The sequence below is a fragment of the Nicotiana tomentosiformis genome, chromosome 1, assembly GCF_000390325.3.
Source record: "Nicotiana tomentosiformis chromosome 1, ASM39032v3, whole genome shotgun sequence".
NCBI lineage: Eukaryota > Viridiplantae > Streptophyta > Magnoliopsida > Solanales > Solanaceae > Nicotiana > Nicotiana tomentosiformis.
In genome coordinates this window covers 110,829,907-110,847,237 of record NC_090812.1, presented here as the reverse complement: position 1 = coordinate 110,847,237, position 17,331 = coordinate 110,829,907, and the positions used below count along the sequence as shown (strand labels likewise).

At 37.5% G+C, this 17,331-nt stretch overlaps 1 protein-coding gene across 2 annotated transcripts; it reads right to left on the bottom strand.

Moving 5' to 3' along the window:
* Positions 1-80: 80 nt before the first annotated feature.
* On the bottom strand, positions 81-13,747 carry LOC104117804 (exocyst complex component EXO84A-like). 2 transcript variants are annotated; one of them, XM_070189603.1, is made up of 7 exons: positions 12,605-13,747; positions 3,800-3,897; positions 2,660-3,707; positions 1,866-2,294; positions 1,511-1,696; positions 1,024-1,160; positions 81-683 (listed from the first exon to the last, which is right to left on the bottom strand). In XM_070189603.1, the coding sequence occupies exons 1-7, from the start codon at positions 12,773-12,775 to the stop codon at positions 386-388; spliced, it is 2,367 nt and encodes a 788-aa protein (XP_070045704.1). In that variant the 5' UTR covers positions 12,776-13,747; the 3' UTR covers positions 81-385. The 2 variants fall into 2 exon arrangements, with proteins under 2 accessions (XP_070045704.1, XP_070045709.1); XM_070189608.1 differs by lacking the exon at positions 12,605-13,747 and adding an exon at positions 12,355-12,419.
* Between the last annotated feature and the right edge of the window lie 3,584 nt (positions 13,748-17,331).

Here is a 17,331-nt window from a genome sequence, read left to right as displayed (position 1 = left end):
TTGTTCACAAGTCTTACCGAATAAACAAATCTTGCATGTGGTAGTTGTCAAGTACGACCATAGCATTATAGCAAATGTCACGCAGTATAACTATTCAATGTAATTATAAGTAGAATCATGTTTACATCATATACGCCCATAATTAAAAGAAAATAACAACAAGCACACCTACGGGAGAAAATGTGGGTTGTTTGTCTTGTGCGCGGATATGCGAGTGTATCTATACTGTAGGTTGCTCTTCTTGTGCATGACATGGAACCGTTTCCATATCAGTTAATGACATTTGCAATTGCCTCTTCTAGAGATAATAATAATGGATTGCTTTCATTTCCTTCAACTTCAACAGAAGTCCCTTTCTGTCTCAGCAACGAAATTTGCAATATTACTATATATGATGGCGGCCATTTTTTTCTTCATCACCTTCCTTAGGTACAACACATGTTTCCAGAATCTTGGTACAAGATGTAACCTCTGGTGCATCCAGGGGTCTTAATACCTCTACCGAGTTAGTAGCATCGTTGCTCCCAAATGATTCAGTAGAGTTGTGTAAACTAGATTCATTTGTTTCATCTTCAGTAGCATCAATAATCTCATTGCTAAGCATTTCCCTTTTATCAAGTTCATGCAGCTTCTCTAGTGTTTCAATAGCAGCCCTTGTCGCCCATCCAATATAGCTCATGTGCCTGGAAGATAACAAGGCAATATGCTGAAAAACTGAAAACTTTGAAAGGAAGTCTAACTTTTCTTGCTCTTTTCCCAAACTGGACCAACCAGCCAACACAATCTAAATAATGAATTTTTACACTGCTAGTGTAATTTAACCTATTACACCAGGTTAAGGTCACCTTATTTTCCAGGATACTAATTTCACTTATTATGGACAGTTACTTGTACTCGTCTTTTAGTTAACCTGTTTATGTGAAAAAATTTGTGCGTTGCTCATGTCTAGAAGCTAAACTCAACAAAATAGTCCGTCCATAGGAGATGAAAAGTTTTTTATCACCATCATGAAAGAAAAGTTACCTTTCAGGATCCATCCCAGCAGAGAGGAATGCAGATTTTGTACGAGATTCATAATTCGAATAGGCATTCATGACGGTATCAGACAAGTATCCTCCCCATTTAGCAATTTCAAGGAGAAAGTGGATGTCAAGTGTAAGCTGTTTAACATACAAAATGAGTATTCACTCAAAAGCTGTGAAAGAAGAAGATGAAGAATGAAAGCAGATAAATCCATCTATCACATGGTCTCTACACAAACAGAAACTAAATTCTTCTCTTATTTTTAACAGAATATGGCCACTGCATTCACCTATTCATCTATATTTGTTTTCCTATTTACAATTATTCTGTCGGTATAACGTCAATTTTGTATCTAAATTGGAACTCATTCATTGGAAATCTTTCTTGGTTGCAGACTGACTACCACAAGAAATTTGACCGTGAATTAGAAAGTCAGGACAAGGGTTGTGGAATCAAAGCTTATTCTAGAGACAGAAAATGCAGATACCTGTACAAACTTGTCACAACTTTTATTTGGCAAATGCTCTTTAGTGATATTGGAAATATCTTCTTTATCCAAAATCATCTCAAACATCATCTCCATCAGCTCACTGAATAGATCCTTTAACCAACTCATTTTGATAAGAGTGTCCTCAGCGTGCTCTTTTAGATTCCTTAGCGCGAAATACAATTCCTGGTAGTTTGATGTCCCAAACAAAGAAGTTTTAATCCATAAAAGTGGACAAATAATATGCTTTTATCATTATATTATCCAACAAGCGGCTCCACCTTCTTGTGAGTGAAAAGATTTAAATAAGACATCTATCATAACTGTGTTAATACTTCTGTTCTAAATGGCATACCTGGTAAGAAGAAGAGGGCTCTAGATCAGTGCAACAAGCTGGAGAAGGATTACATCTATAATCACTTTCAAGTGGCAAGGATTTAAGAATTAATTGCTTGCAGAATTGAGATCTTAGTCGCTCACAGTTTTCATGAATGAAGAGCTCATAATCATCAATCTCAAACTGCAAGTGGTAGGTGTCATTGAAAGCCCTCCTAATCATGCTGGAGAATATTTGTGCTATTATTGATAAGTTAGCAATAAGGGAAATTTGTTGTTCTACTGAATCTGCAATATTGATTCTTGAATCAACTCCCTCACTTTCTGTCTGATTGGTTAGTGCACTTTCGAGAATAGTAGAGTACTCTGTAAAAAGATCCAAAAGCCCTCTCAGAAGTGAGCCTTCAATATGCAGTTCGATTAGAGGAGAAACCTCTTCAATTATAGCCTATAAAATATTACAAAGGACCATTAGCTTCTTGCTTTACATCTTAATTACTTAAAAACTGTCTGCAGTTTGAGTAGGAAATAAACTTATAATCAGGCAACTCTAAGATAAACAATTAAAGCTGTTGTTTTCCTCCCAAGCAAGTGATGACGGGACACAATCTAGTAGTGCAAACAAGTAAAATGAATTGTAGCTATAGATATGGCTTCAATTTAGTCTTAAAAATGATTAACGTAGAGGAGCAATATAAGCGAGTATTAACCAGATTTTTATACTGCTAGCACCCTAGCTCTTTCTCAACTCACCTGAACTATTCCAATACCTTATATGCTAATATATGCATCATAGGTAGAAATAGGAAAAACCTGACTTAGTGTTATGAATTTCCGACCACTGTTTGCAAGCAGACAATACTCCGATAGCTGGCCACTGTTAGCGGAATAACTATCAGGCGATAGAATTCCTGATACTCGATACCTTCCAAGAACCCAAGTATCAGATGAGGTAATGATACCAATCACTTTCTTAAAGTGTTCTATATGGATCTGTAAAACTTCTTGTATACTGGGACGGATATGCTCTATCAAAGATGATCGTAATTCAATTCCCTGTGCCTCTAACAAAGAGCAATAAGACATTGTAGATTGCACAGCTTCCACTGCTGTCGATAGGCCACTACTTAGCTCTACCATGGATATAACATAATTATTGAAATACACAGCAAAAGTCGCAGTTTGTTCCATCACCCACCGATGTAATTCTGATTCGTAAGAAGAATTCTCACCATGCAAGAGAGTGAAACTTTTAGCTGCTTGGGAGATCATGGAAAATAAAAACTTCGAGACATCTCCAAGATATAGTCCATGTGGATATACCTTTGAGAAAAACAAATCATGTGTGCTAGATGCAATACGTGAATGATAATATTTAAGCAATAGTTGAGTTGCAAGATTACTGTCACCAATTCTTCGGAGCCCAACCAATGCTTTCTGCAGTTCAAGTGCAGAAACTCTAGGATTTTTAGCAACCAGTGTCAAATGATCTGCAATCATAGACCTCTTCTCTGATATTCTAGAGTTATAGCCCAGGAGTTCATCCGATGAAGTCTCTGCCAACTTGAAATCTTTGAAGAACTCAGCTTCCTTCTCCAAGAAAGAAATAGCTTCGTCCAATCGCTGTTCTGAAAGAAGATCATCCAATATTTCAGAGACCTCTTTGGTGTGAGCAGCAATAATGCTGGACAAAGATGTGTCATCTGGTAAGCTTTCTTCGAGCTTTGATCCTATCGTCTCCTCTGCAAGAAACTTTAGAAAATCGCGATTTGCAAGGTCTTTTATGAGCCTTTTCTGCTTTGAAACCTGGTACTTCAGTTGCAATAAGTCACTCTCTAGATTTTTAGTCCCTTCAAATATCCTGCTAAGAAAGATACTGTCAGCTAGCAGCAGAAGTCACTGAAATTCATCAAAAATAGCTTTTTTCATCGGTTCATAGAGCTAATAACTAACCCTATAAATGCTGAATAATTGGTAAAGACAATTTTCTGAAAATCTTCCTTAGACTCTCTTTTCAACTCAAGGAGTTCTGAACAAAGATGAGTAATGCCCTGCAAAATCAAACATCATTAGATAGAATTTACCAGCAACAAGGAGTACCAAGTGATTGTTGAGGTTTTTATTTTAAGATGAATATTCTTAAAATGAGGGTGAATGTGAAATGGAGGGAAAATGAAATTTTGAGTAAAATTTTAAGTTTCCCCTCTTAACAATGAGACATTGTCCCATATTGGAAGTGGAAGACATTTTTGGTGGGTATATATATAATTGCTCTTCTTGTAGCTCTTAAAGAGTTAAGAAGAAAGCAAGCCTCGCGCCGTCGTCGTCGTCGCTCGGCTCGTCTTCGGCTTCGGCTTCGGCTTCGGCTTCGGATTTGGTTTCGGCTTCGGCTTCGGATTCGTCGAAAATACGGATAAAATTAATCAATCAATCGATCATTTGACCAAATCCAAATCCAAATCCGAAGCCGAATCCGAAGCCGTAGCCGAAGCGAGCGACGACGACGACGGCGCGAGACTTGCTTTCTTCTTAACTCTTTAAGAGCTACAAGAAGAGCAATTATATATATACCCACCAAAAATGTCTTCCACTTCCAATATGGGACAATGTCTCATTGTTAAGAGGGAAAACTTAAAATTTTACTCAAAATTTCATTTTCCCTCCATTTCTCATTCACCCTCATTTTAAGAATATTCATCTTAAAATAAAAACCTCAACAATCCCCCACATGAATGGGGAATGGCTATATCTCGGAAGTATGCATGAAAAAACTGTGTGATTTACAAGCAAGGATTAATCGCATCTGGATAAGTAGGTTTCCCTTTGAACTTTCCGTAGTAAACTTATGTCGGATATACTCGGTCAATCGGTAGATTTGATATCTTTGAACCGTCGATCTTTGGTGTATACCTAGACAACCATAAGTCACACAATCAACCCTTAACCGTCTTTGGTTCTCATTGTTGTGTTCGTTTCAGCCATGAACACCGCCTGGTTTCATAAGTGCGTAGAGAACTGGCCTTACAAAGTTCTCCTTGAAGCGGCTAACACTTCACACTTACATAGGTGATTCCTAAACGTGTCATCCTGTAGATACACTATTTGATATACCCCGTATCAAATTTAGAAATCATTAAAAAGCCTTAATGCTTTATCCTTGATACTGAACATTGTCTCATCACGAGAATGGACTAAAATTTTATTTGACAATGTTGAACCGTCATTAATGACTTTGTTTGATCTCCTTGAACCTAGATCTTGGGATCTCCAGTCTTCTAGGTAGAGTTACCGCCACAATGACTTGTTCTCGGCCATAGCCCCATTCCCCTTGATGATTTCTCAACTACCTCTCTAGTTAGGCCTTTTGTAAGTGGATCCGACACATTATCACTTGACTTTACATAGTCAATCGTGATAATTCCTCTAGAGAGTAATTGCCTAACGGTTTTATGTCTTCGTCGTATATGACGAGATTTACCGTTATACATAACGCTCCCAGCCCTTCCAATTGCCGCTTGACTATCACAATGTATGCATATTGGTGCCAACGGTTTGGGCCAAAATGGAATGTCTTCCAAGAAATTCCGGAGCCATTCAGCTTCTTCACCGGCTTTATCTAAGGCTATGAATTCAGCCTCCATTGTAGAGCGGGCAATACATGTTTGTTTGGACGACTTCCAAGATACCGCTCCTCCACCAATAGTGAATACATATCCACTTGTGGACTTAGAATCAGTTGAACCGGTGATCCAATTTGCATCACAGTATCCCTCAATCACCGCAGGGAAATTACTGTAGTGCAATTCAAAGTTTTGGGTATGTTCTAAATATCCCAAAACTCGTTTCATTGCCATCCAATGAGATTGGCCTGGATTGCTCGTATATCGACTCAGTTTACTTATAGCACAAGCTATATCTGGTCGTGTACAATTCATGATATACATTAAGCATCCCAATACACGAGCATAATCCAATTGTGATATGCTTTGGCCTTTGTTCTTTGCTAATGCAAGATTCACGTCAATTGGAGTCTTTGCAACTTTAAAGCCCAAGTGCTTGAATTTTTCAAGTACTGTCTTAATATAATGAGATTGTGACAATGCCAGACCTTGAGGAGTTTTATTGATCTTAATTCCCAGAATTAAATCAGCAATTCCCAAGTCTTTCATATCAAACTTGCTATTGAGCATACGCTTAGTAGCATTTATGTTGGCAATGTCATTACTCATTATCAACATATCATCCACATATAGGCAAACAATGACTATGTGATTTGGAACATTTTTAATGTACACGCATTTATCACATTCATTTATCTTAAAACCATTTGACAACATTGTTTGGTCAAATTTCGCATGCCATTGTTTGGGTGCTTGTTTTAGTCCGTAAAGAGACTTAACAAGTCTACATACCTTCTTTTCTTTACCTGGAACCACAAACCCTTCAGGTTGTTCTATGTAAATTTCTTCCTCCAACTCTCCATTTAAGAAGGCCGTCTTAACATCCATTTGATGAATTTCAAGACCATACACTGCAGCTAATGCTATTAACATCCGTATAGACGTAATTCTTGTAACTGGAGAGTACGTATCAAAGTAGTCTAGACCTTCTCGTTGTCTATACCCTTTGACTACGAGCCTTGCCTTGAATTTATCAATAGTGCCATCATCTTTGATTTTTCTCTTAAAAATCCATTTAGAACCCAAAGGTTTATTTCCAGGAGGAAGATCAACCAATTCCCATGTATGGTTATTCAATATGGATTCTATTTCACTATTGACAGCCTCTTTCCAAAACAATGATTCCGAAGAAGTCATAGCTTCTTTAAATGTTTGAGGCTCATTCTCCAATAAGAAAGTCACAAAATCTGGTCCAAATGAAGTAGATGTCCTTTGACGTTTACTACGTCTTGGATCCTCCTGATTATATGTACTTTCTTTTGTTTCTTCCCGAGATCGTTTAGATCCTTCACCAACCGACTCACATTCCTTTTTATACGGATATATATTTTCAAAGAACTCAGCATTATCTGATTCTATAACCGTATTATTATGAATGTCGGGATTTTCTAATTTATGAACCAGAAATCGATATGCTTTACTATTTGTCGCATATCCTATGAAAACACAATCAACGGTTTTCGGTCCTATCTTTACCCTTTTGGGTTTAGGAACTTGCACTTTTGCCAAACACCCCCACACTTTAAAATAATTCAAGTTGGGCTTCCTTCCTTTCCATTGTTCATATGGAATGGATTGTGTTTTGCTATGGGGCACTCGATTTAATATTCGATTAGCCGTAAGAATGGCTTCCCCCACAAGTTCTGTGGCAAACCAGAACTTATCAACAACGCATTCATCATCTCCTTTAATGTGCGATTCTTTCTTTCCGCAATCCCATTAGATTGGGGCGTGTAAGGGGCTGTTGTTTGATGAATAATTCCATATTCTAAACATATTTTTTCAAAAGGAGATTCATATTCACCACCCCTATCACTTCTTATCATTTTTACTTTCTTGTTAAGTTGCGTTTCAACTTCATTTTTGTATTGCCTGAATGCGTCTATTGCTTCATCTTTACTATTCAGTAAGTAAACATAGCAATATCGAGTACCATCGTCAATAAAAGTTATGAAATACTTCTTTCCACCGCGAGATGGTATTGACTTCATGTCACAAATATCTGTGTGAATTAAGTCTAAAGGATTTGAATTCCTTTCAACTGACTTATAAGGATGTTTAACATACTTAGATTCCACACATATTTGACATCTTAATTTTTCGCATTCAAACTTGGGCAGTACTTCCAAGTTAATCATTTTCCGCAAGGTTTTATAATTGACATGACCCAAACGTACATGCCATAAATCATTTGACTCAAGTAAGTAAGAAGAAGCTGAAATATTATTATTATTTTCAACAACCATTACATTTAGGTTGAAAAGGCCCTCGGTGAGGTAACCTTTTCCCACAAATATTCCATTCTTACTAATTACAACCTTGTTGGATACAAAAACGCACTTAAAACCGTGCGTAACAAGAAGTCCAGTAGAGACTAAATTCTTTCTCATTTCGGGAACATGAAGGACATTGTTCAAAGTCATGACCTTGCGAGAAGTCATTTTTAGAAATACCTTCCCATATCCTTCAACTTTTGCTGTTGAAGCATTTCCCATATAAACTGTCTCTCCGGGTTCAGCAAGAGCATAGGTAGCAAAAGCCTCTCTAACTGCACAAACATGGCGAGTGGCTCCTGAATCAAACCACCACATTTTAGGATTTCCCACCAAGTTACATTCAGAGAGCATGGCACACAAGTTATCAACATCATCATGGTTTACTACCATGTTTGCTTGACCCCTTTTCTTGTCTTTCTTCGGAGCACGACACTCCGTAGACTTGTGTCCAGTTTTCCCACAGTTGTAGCAGTTTCCACTGAACCGCTTCTTGCTTGGGTTGTACTTCGGACCAGAAGCCTTCTTCCTTCTTCTTGTTAGCTTCAACAATATTTGCTCCCATTATTGTTGAATTTCCACGGCCTCTCCTTTCAGCAGCTTTATTGTCCTCTTCGATTCTCAACCGAACAATGAGATCTTCAAGGGACATTTCCTTTCGTTTGTGTTTCAAATAATTTTTGAAGTCCTTCCACAATGGAGGCAACTTCTCAATCATTGCTGCTACTTGGAATGCTTCGTTGATTACAAGACCTTCAGCAAGTAGATCATGAATAATCACTTGCAATTCCTGGACTTGAGTAATAACAGACTTGCTATCTATCATTTTGTAGTCCAGAAATTTTGCGGCAACGAATTTCTTCATCCCGGCATCTTCAGTCTTATATTTCTTTTCAAGCGCATTCCACAATTCTTTGGATGTCTCCATGCTACTGTATACATTATACAGATTATCATCCAGTCCGCTAAGAATATAATTCTTACATAAAAAATCAGAATGCTTCCACGCTTCAATCACGAGAAAGCGTTCATTATCTGGAGTTTTATCCGGCAGATCAGGAACATCTTCCTTGATGAACTTCTGTAGACATAACGTAGTCAAGTAGAAGAACATCTTCTGCTGCCAGCGCTTGAAATCAATCCCGGAAAATTTTCCGGGTTTTTCTGCCGGTGCCAACGCCGGTGTTCGGCTTGTCGTTGCGTTGGCAGTTGCCATCGGAACAGCTTGGTGCCAACGGTTTGGGCCAAAATGGAATGTCTTCCAAGAAATTCCGGAGCCATTCAGCTTCTTCACCGGCTTTATCTAAGGCTATGAATTCAGCCTCCATTGTAGAGCGGGCAATACATGTTTGTTTGGACGACTTCCAAGATACCGCTCCTCCACCAATAGTGAATACATATCCACTTGTGGACTTAGAATCAGTTGAACCGGTGATCCAATTTGCATCACAGTATCCCTCAATCACCGCAGGGAAATTACTGTAGTGCAATTCAAAGTTTTGGGTATGTTCTAAATATCCCAAAACTCGTTTCATTGCCATCCAATGAGATTGGCCTGGATTGCTCGTATATCGACTCAGTTTACTTATAGCACAAGCTATATCTGGTCGTGTACAATTCATGATATACATTAAGCATCCCAATACACGAGCATAATCCAATTGTGATATGCTTTGGCCTTTGTTCTTTGCTAATGCAAGATTCACGTCAATTGGAGTCTTTGCAACTTTAAAGCCCAAGTGCTTGAATTTTTCAAGTACTGTCTTAATATAATGAGATTGTGACAATGCCAGACCTTGAGGAGTTTTATTGATCTTAATTCCCAGAATTAAATCAGCAATTCCCAAGTCTTTCATATCAAACTTGCTATTGAGCATACGCTTAGTAGCATTTATGTTGGCAATGTCATTACTCATTATCAACATATCATCCACATATAGGCAAACAATGACTATGTGATTTGGAACATTTTTAATGTACACGCATTTATCACATTCATTTATCTTAAAATCATTTGACAACATTGTTTGGTCAAATTTCGCATGCCATTGTTTGGGTGCTTGTTTTAGTCCGTAAAGAGACTTAACAAGTCTACATACCTTCTTTTCTTTACCTGGAACCACAAACCCTTCAGGTTGTTCCATGTAAATTTCTTCCTCCAACTCTCCATTTAAGAAGGCCGTCTTAACATCCATTTGATGAATTTCAAGACCATACACTGCAGCTAATGCTATTAACATCCGTATAGACGTAATTCTTGTAACTGGAGAGTACGTATCAAAGTAGTCTAGACCTTCTCGTTGTCTATACCCTTTGACTACGAGCCTTGCCTTGAATTTATCAATAGTGCCATCATCTTTGATTTTTCTCTTAAAAATCCATTTAGAACCCAAAGGTTTATTTCCAGGAGGAAGATCAACCAATTCCCATGTATGGTTGTTCAATATGGATTCTATTTCACTATTGACTGCCTCTTTCCAAAACAATGATTCCGAAGAAGTCCAAACAAACATGTATTGCCCGCTCTACAATGGAGGCTGAATTCATAGCCTTAGATAAAGCCGGTGAAGAAGCTGAATGGCTCCGGAATTTCTTGGAAGACATTCCATTTTGGCCCAAACCGTTGGCACCAATATGCATACATTGTGATAGTCAAGCGGCAATTGGAAGGGCTGGGAGCGTTATGTATAACGGTAAATCTCGTCATATACGACGAAGACATAAAACCGTTAGGCAATTACTCTCTAGAGGAATTATCACGATTGACTATGTAAAGTCAAGTGATAATGTGTCGGATCCACTTACAAAAGGCCTAACTAGAGAGGTAGTTGAGAAATCATCAAGGGGAATGGGGCTATGGCCGAGAACAAGTCATTGTGGCGGTAACTCTACCTAGAAGACTGGAGATCCCAAGATCTAGGTTCAAGGAGATCAAACAAAGTCATTAATGACGGTTCAACATTGTCAAATAAAATTTTAGTCCATTCTCGTGATGAGACAATGTTCAGTATCAAGGATAAAGCATTAAGGCTTTTTAATGATTTCTAAATTTGATACGGGGTATATCAAATAGTGTATCTACAGGATGACACGTTTAGGAATCACCTATGTAAGTGTGAAGTGTTAGCCGCTTCAAGGAGAACTTTGTAAGGCCAGTTCTCTACGCACTTATGAAACCAGGCGGTGTTCATGGCTGAAACGAACACAACAATGAGAACCAAAGACGGTTAAGGGTTGATTGTGTGACTTATGGTTGTCTAGGTATACACCAAAGATCGACGGTTCAAAGATATCAAATCTACCGATTGACCGAGTATATCCGACATAAGTTTACTACGGAAAGTTCAAAGGGAAACCTACTTATCCAGATGCGATTAATCCTTGCTTGTAAATCACACAGTTTTTTCATGCATACTTCCGTGATATAGCCATTCCCCATTCATGTGGGGGATTGTTGAGGTTTTTATTTTAAGATGAATATTCTTAAAATGAGGGTGAATGGGAAATGAAGGGAAAATGAAATTTTGAGTAAAATTTTAAGTTTCCCCTCTTAACAATGAGACATTGTCCCATATTGGAAGTGGAAGACATTTTTGGTGGGTATATATATAATTGCTCTTCTTGTAGCTCTTAAAGAGTTAAGAAGAAAGCAAGCCTCGCGCCGTCGTCGTCGTCGCTCGCTCGGCTTCGACTTCAGCTTCGGCTTCGGCTTCGGCTTCGGATTTGGATTTGGATTTGGATTTGGATTTGGTCAAATGATCGATTGATTGATTAATTTTTTGGACCAAATTTATTTGTTAATAGTAAATATTAACGTAAGATTATCCGTATTTGTAACGGATATTTTCCAATCCGTGTATTTGATCATTGGCAGCCGGATAATGGTCTTCCCACCATGAAGTGCTTGCTCCACCATGAAGTGCTTGCTCCACCATGAAGTTAATGCTTGCTCCAACAAGAAGGGTGGACGTTTTGGTCTTGCACTCCCTCTTGGCTGCTATAAATATGAGCAGCAAGTGTTGAAGAAATTGCTCAGAACTCAACATACAATTCGCTCAACAAATTGGCTATACATTGCACTCCTTCCTCTCAGAACTTCCATACGTTTTTCTGAGTATATACTCCTTCGTTCTGCATTGTTTTTAACTTCAAACAAAGCAACTGTAAGTGTGATTTGCTACCGAACTTTGTGTTCGCTGAAACACTGGGGTTTGAAGTACCGCTATACCAGTGTGTAATTCGTTCTATCCTGGGAGGAAATAATCCATTACCTTGGGTACTAGGAGGGGATTAAATTCCTTAAGGAAACACTGTGAATTCAGTGGGCTCGAATTTATTATTATTGTTTCATTACGTTAATTTATATTTTGCAGAATTAGAATTATTATTTACAAATACAGCATTATTAACGGGGAATAACAGTGATTACACATAATTGGGGGGAAAAAAAGGAAGATTGTACATATCCATAAGATGGTTGTGTTAAAGATAACTAAATAAATAAAAGTATCTCAAACAATTTAAGCTTTCGGATAAAATGATTCAATATCACAACCAGGAAGTGTAGCTTTGAAGTCTCCTTGTCACCTTTCATCGTTAAATGGATTTCCACGTGCTTGTAGCATTGCGCATAAGGATCAAAAAAATATTCCAGGACACATAATATTCTTAAAGAATAAGAACTCCCCCACCAATGTAAAGGACACACATTTATTAATAAGTAAAGAGTTTAACTTTTGTGCAACTCTTCTGTACTGAAATATTTTCTAAACGCTGTTTCCTGAGTAAATAAGCATAAGACAGACCTTAGCAGTCATGGAGTGGAGCTCATGATCAGAATTAAGTTCGCTGGAAACAGACGAAGAGTCATCGCTGGAATGAGCATCGGTTGAATAATGTTGATCGGCGGGGATATCTTGACTGTGATCCCTAAACCTAAACCTTCTTGATGTTGAAGAAGCAGTAACCGTGTCCATGTGTGGATTGTTGATGGTGTCAACAAGAATGAATTTGAGGTGTTGACTGTTGAGTGAGGAAAATGCTTGTAATCTGTTGTGTTTCGGCCATTGTAAATTTCTGTAAATGGACAAGCTTTGATCTTGACGTTAGAAGCTGCCGAATGAAGAGACTGGTTGGCGGGACAAGGAAATAATTAATGTCTCTATACTTTTTACTTTCTCGTTTCCTTGTGCTGTGGCCTGCCAATGCCCGCATCTTTTTTGGACGTAGTATATTTAATTAACTATCATGATATGTTTTTTTTCTTTGAAATACAATCATATTAAGCTATTACGTACGTAGTTATTTTTTCCATGTCATCTATCATCTCGCACTTCCCCCTCACCGGATCGACTAATAACGTTCCCACATAAAATGATGAATCAGTTTTTTTGAAAAACTTCTAGTGGCTTAATAAAAAAGTTTTACCTTCTTTTGCCTATAGTACCCTTTTTCCTAATATAATTTCAAGTCCACAACATTCATCCGATCCCCATAATATGAGACTAAATGGCAAAATTGCAGACCATCTTGTCATGAAAGTAATGGAGAATAATTTGCAATTTTTGAAACTAATCGAATGGGATAGCAATGGTGACTCCAACTTCATCCTTCCACTGTAAACCCCAAGAAATACAAAGAACTGTTAGGATCGGGAATTCGGGTAGTGTGAAATATAGCCAAACAACGGTATAATGGCAATAACAAAGACAATGGAAGTTGATAACAACGACAATTAAAGTAGATAAAGAAGACACAAATTTAACGTGGTTCGGTCAAAGGGACCTACGTCCACAAGCGGAGACGGACAATTTACTATAACAATAAGAGTACAAAAGAGAGTACAAAATTAGAGTAAATACTCTAATTAATCCCAAATACCCTAAGGGAATAACTTCACAAGATCACTCCAAAGAAAGGGTTTACACAAGTGCTTCCAACACTAACTCTCATACAAAACACTGTTAATAAAGGAAGAAAGTAAGAAACAAGAAATAAAGACTCAAATCTTGTTAGTGTGTTTCCAAATGAGTAGAGGGTCCTCATTATATAGGAAGAGAAGAAAGAAATGCTTGACCAACAATTGGCCACATCCTCTCAAAATACAAGGCCATTTATTTGGCCAACAAGGCTAAAATAAAAGGCTCCAAATGTGTCAACAAGGCTCACAAATAAAAAACCTAAAAATAAGGCCACCTTTTACAAATCTCCACATTGACCTAATTTTGGCTGATATAATAAATTTGCTTCACCTTCTCCGCAAAAGTCCCAATGGGCATATGTCAAAATTTAATGCCATCAAAATCAGACAAGTTATCTGATACCGAAACTGCAATAGGGCCTATAACAGTGGAGCCCAATAAAGTATACAACGAACCAGATCTGTGTGCTTTCATGATCGCAAGAGCATCTTGAAAAACTTTTAAAACTCAACCTTCACTAGTGAATTTGCACCCAAGGGATTCTAAAGTGCCCAAAGATATGAGTTGTTTCTTCAACTCAGAAACATATCTAACATCGGTGAGAGTTTTCATAACATCATCGTGTATTCTGAACCGAATTGTACATTTGCCAATAACGTTGCAAGTAACATTGTTACCAGTTAGAAAACTCCACTTGCAACTAAATCATATGTAGAAAACAAGTCCCAGCTAGGACACATATGATATGAACAACCGGAATCTAAAATCCACTCATTTTCTAATCTGAAAGTGGGTTTCAGTTGCTAAAAATATAGTTTCCTCAATCACATTAGTTGCTACACTAGCTTCGGCAGTGTCAGTATTTCTGTGCTCATTTTTTCTTTCTTTATGCTTTTCTTTATTTTTCAGTTTATAGCATTCAGAAATATTGTGACCTTTCTTATAACAATAGTGACACTCTAAATTATTGTATATGGAATTGGAGTCGGATTTGCCCCTAACAAACAAGCTAACTCCCGCTTGAGTTCCACTAGCTTCCCCAGTAATATCACTATCTATCTGTTCTTTTGATTTTAAGATATATTTAATATCCTTATAAGAGATATTATCCTTTGCAGAAAGCATAGTATCTCTTATATGCTCAAAATATGAGGGTAAAGAACAAAGTAGTAACACAGCTTGATCTTCATCTTTAATTTCAGTATCTATATTACTCAAATCCATAAGAATGAAAGCAAATGTATCAAGATGAGAGAGAATAGAGGTACCTTCACCCATACGAATTGTATAAAGTTTCTGCTTTCAGGTAAAATCTATTTTCCACCGTCCTCTTCATATATAAAGTTTTCAATTTTTTCCGCATGCCTTTGGCTGTGGTTTCTATAAAAACTTCACGTAAAACCTCATTTGAGAGATTTAAAATGATACCGATTTTTTGCCCTTTTGTCTATGACGGTAAACTCCTCATCCGTCATTTTATCCGGCTTCTTCTCCTTTCCATGCAACGCCAAGTCTAAGCCATCCTGAATTAGGATAGCTTCCATCTTTAATTGCCACATTCCGAAGTTTGCACTTCGGTCAAATTTTTCAACATAGGTCTTTGTTAGAGTCATATTGGCTACTGAAACAAACCCAATTTGATCCGGCTCTGATACCAATTTGTTAGGATCGGGAATTCGGGTAGTGCGAAATATAGCCAAACAACGGTATAATGGCAATAACAAAGACAATGGAAGTTAATAACAGCGACAATTAAAGTAGATAAAGAAGACACAAATTTAACGTGGTTCGATCAAAGGGACCTACGTCCACAAGCGGAGACGGACAATTTATTATAACAATAAGAGTACAAAATTAGAGTAAATACTCTAATTAATCCCAAATACCCTAAGGGAATAACTTCACAAGATCACTCCAAAGAAAGGGTTTACACAAGTGCTTCCAACACTAACTCTCATACAAAACACTCTTAATAAAGGAAGAAAGTAAGAAAAAAGAAATGAAGACTCAAATCTTGTTGGTGTGTTTCCAAATGAGTAGAGAGTCCTCATTATATAGGAAGAGAAGAAAGAAATGCTTGACCAACAATTGGCCACATCCTCTCAAAATACAAGGCCATTTATTTGGCCAACAAGGCTAAAATAAAAGGCTCCAAATGTGCCAGCAAGGCTCACAAATAAAAAGCCTAAAAATAAGGCCACCTTTTACAAATCTCCACATTGACCTAATTTTGGCTGATATAGTAAATTTGCTTCACCTTATCCGCAAAAGCCCCAATGGGCATATGTCAAAATTTAATGCCATCAAAATCAGACAAGTTGTCTGATACCAAAACTGCAATAGGGCCTATAACAGTGGAGCCCAATAAAGTATACAACGAACCAGATCGGTGTGCTTTCATGATCGCAAGAGCATCTTGAAAAACTTTTAAAACTCCACCTTCACTAGTGAATTTGCACCCAAGGGATTCTAAAGTGTCCAAAGATATGAGTTGTTTCTTCAACTCAGAAACATATCTAACATCGGTGAGAGTTCTCATAACATCATCGTGCATTCTGAACCGAATTGTACCTTTGCCAATAACGTTGCAAGTAACATTGTTACCAGTTGGAAAACTCCACTTGCAACTAAATCATATGTAGAAAACAAGTCCCAGCTAGGACACATATGATATGAACAACCGGAATCTAAAATTCACTCATTTTCTAATCTGAAACTAGTTTCAGTTGCTAAAAATATAGTTTCCTCAATCTCATCAGTTGCTACACTAGCTTCGGCGGTGTCAGTATTTCTGTGCTCATTTTTTCTTTCTTTATGCTTTTCTTTATTTTTCAGTTTATAGCATTCAGAAATATTGTGACCTTTCTTATAACAATAGTGACACTCTAAATTATTGTATCTGGAATTGGAGTCGGATTTGCCCCTAACAAACAAGCTAATTCTCGCTTGAGTTCCACTAGCTTCCCCAGTAATATCACTATCTATCTATTCTTTTGATTTTAAGATAGATTTAATATCCTTATAAGAGATATTATCCTTTGCAGAAAGCATAGTATCTCTTATATGCTCAAAAGATGAGGGTAAAGAACAAAGTAGTAACACAACTTGATCTTCATCTTTAATTTCAGTATCTATATTACTCAAATCCATAAGAATGAAATCAAAGGTATCAAGATGAGAGAGAATAGAGGTACCTTCACCCATACGAATTGTATAAAGTTTCTGCTTTCAGGTAAAGTCTATTTTCCACTGTCCTCTTCATATATAAGGTTTTCAATTTTTTTCGCATGCCTTTGGCTGTGGTTTCTACAGAAACTTCACGTAAAAACTCATTTGAGAGATTTAAAATGATACCTATTTTTTGCCCTTTTGTCTATGACGGTAAACTCCTCATCCGTCATTTTATCCGGCTTCTTCTCCTTTCCTTGCAACGCCAAGTCTAAGCCATCCTGAATTAGGATAGCTTCCATCTTTAATTGCCACATTCCGAAGTTTGCACTTCGGTCAAAATTTTCAACATAGGTCTTTGTTAGAGTCATATTGGCTACTGAAACAAACCCGGTTTGATCCGGCTCTGATACCAATTTGTTAGGATCGGGAATTCGGGTAGT

What these genes read in the sequence shown, in the direction of transcription:
- LOC104117804 (XM_070189603.1), bottom strand. Translation starts at nt 12,775, where the DNA reads ATGGACACGGTTACTGCTTCTTCAACATCAAGAAGGTTTAGGTTTAGG. An exon ending in AATTATTCAGCATTTATAGG is followed by an intron (nt 3,708 to 3,799) that starts GTTAGTTATTAG and finishes CTTTCTTAGCAG; the next exon opens with GATATTTGAAGGGACTAAAA. An exon ending in AATTCATAACACTAAGTCAG is followed by an intron (nt 2,295 to 2,659) that starts GTTTTTCCTATT and finishes AATATTTTATAG; the next exon opens with GCTATAATTGAAGAGGTTTC.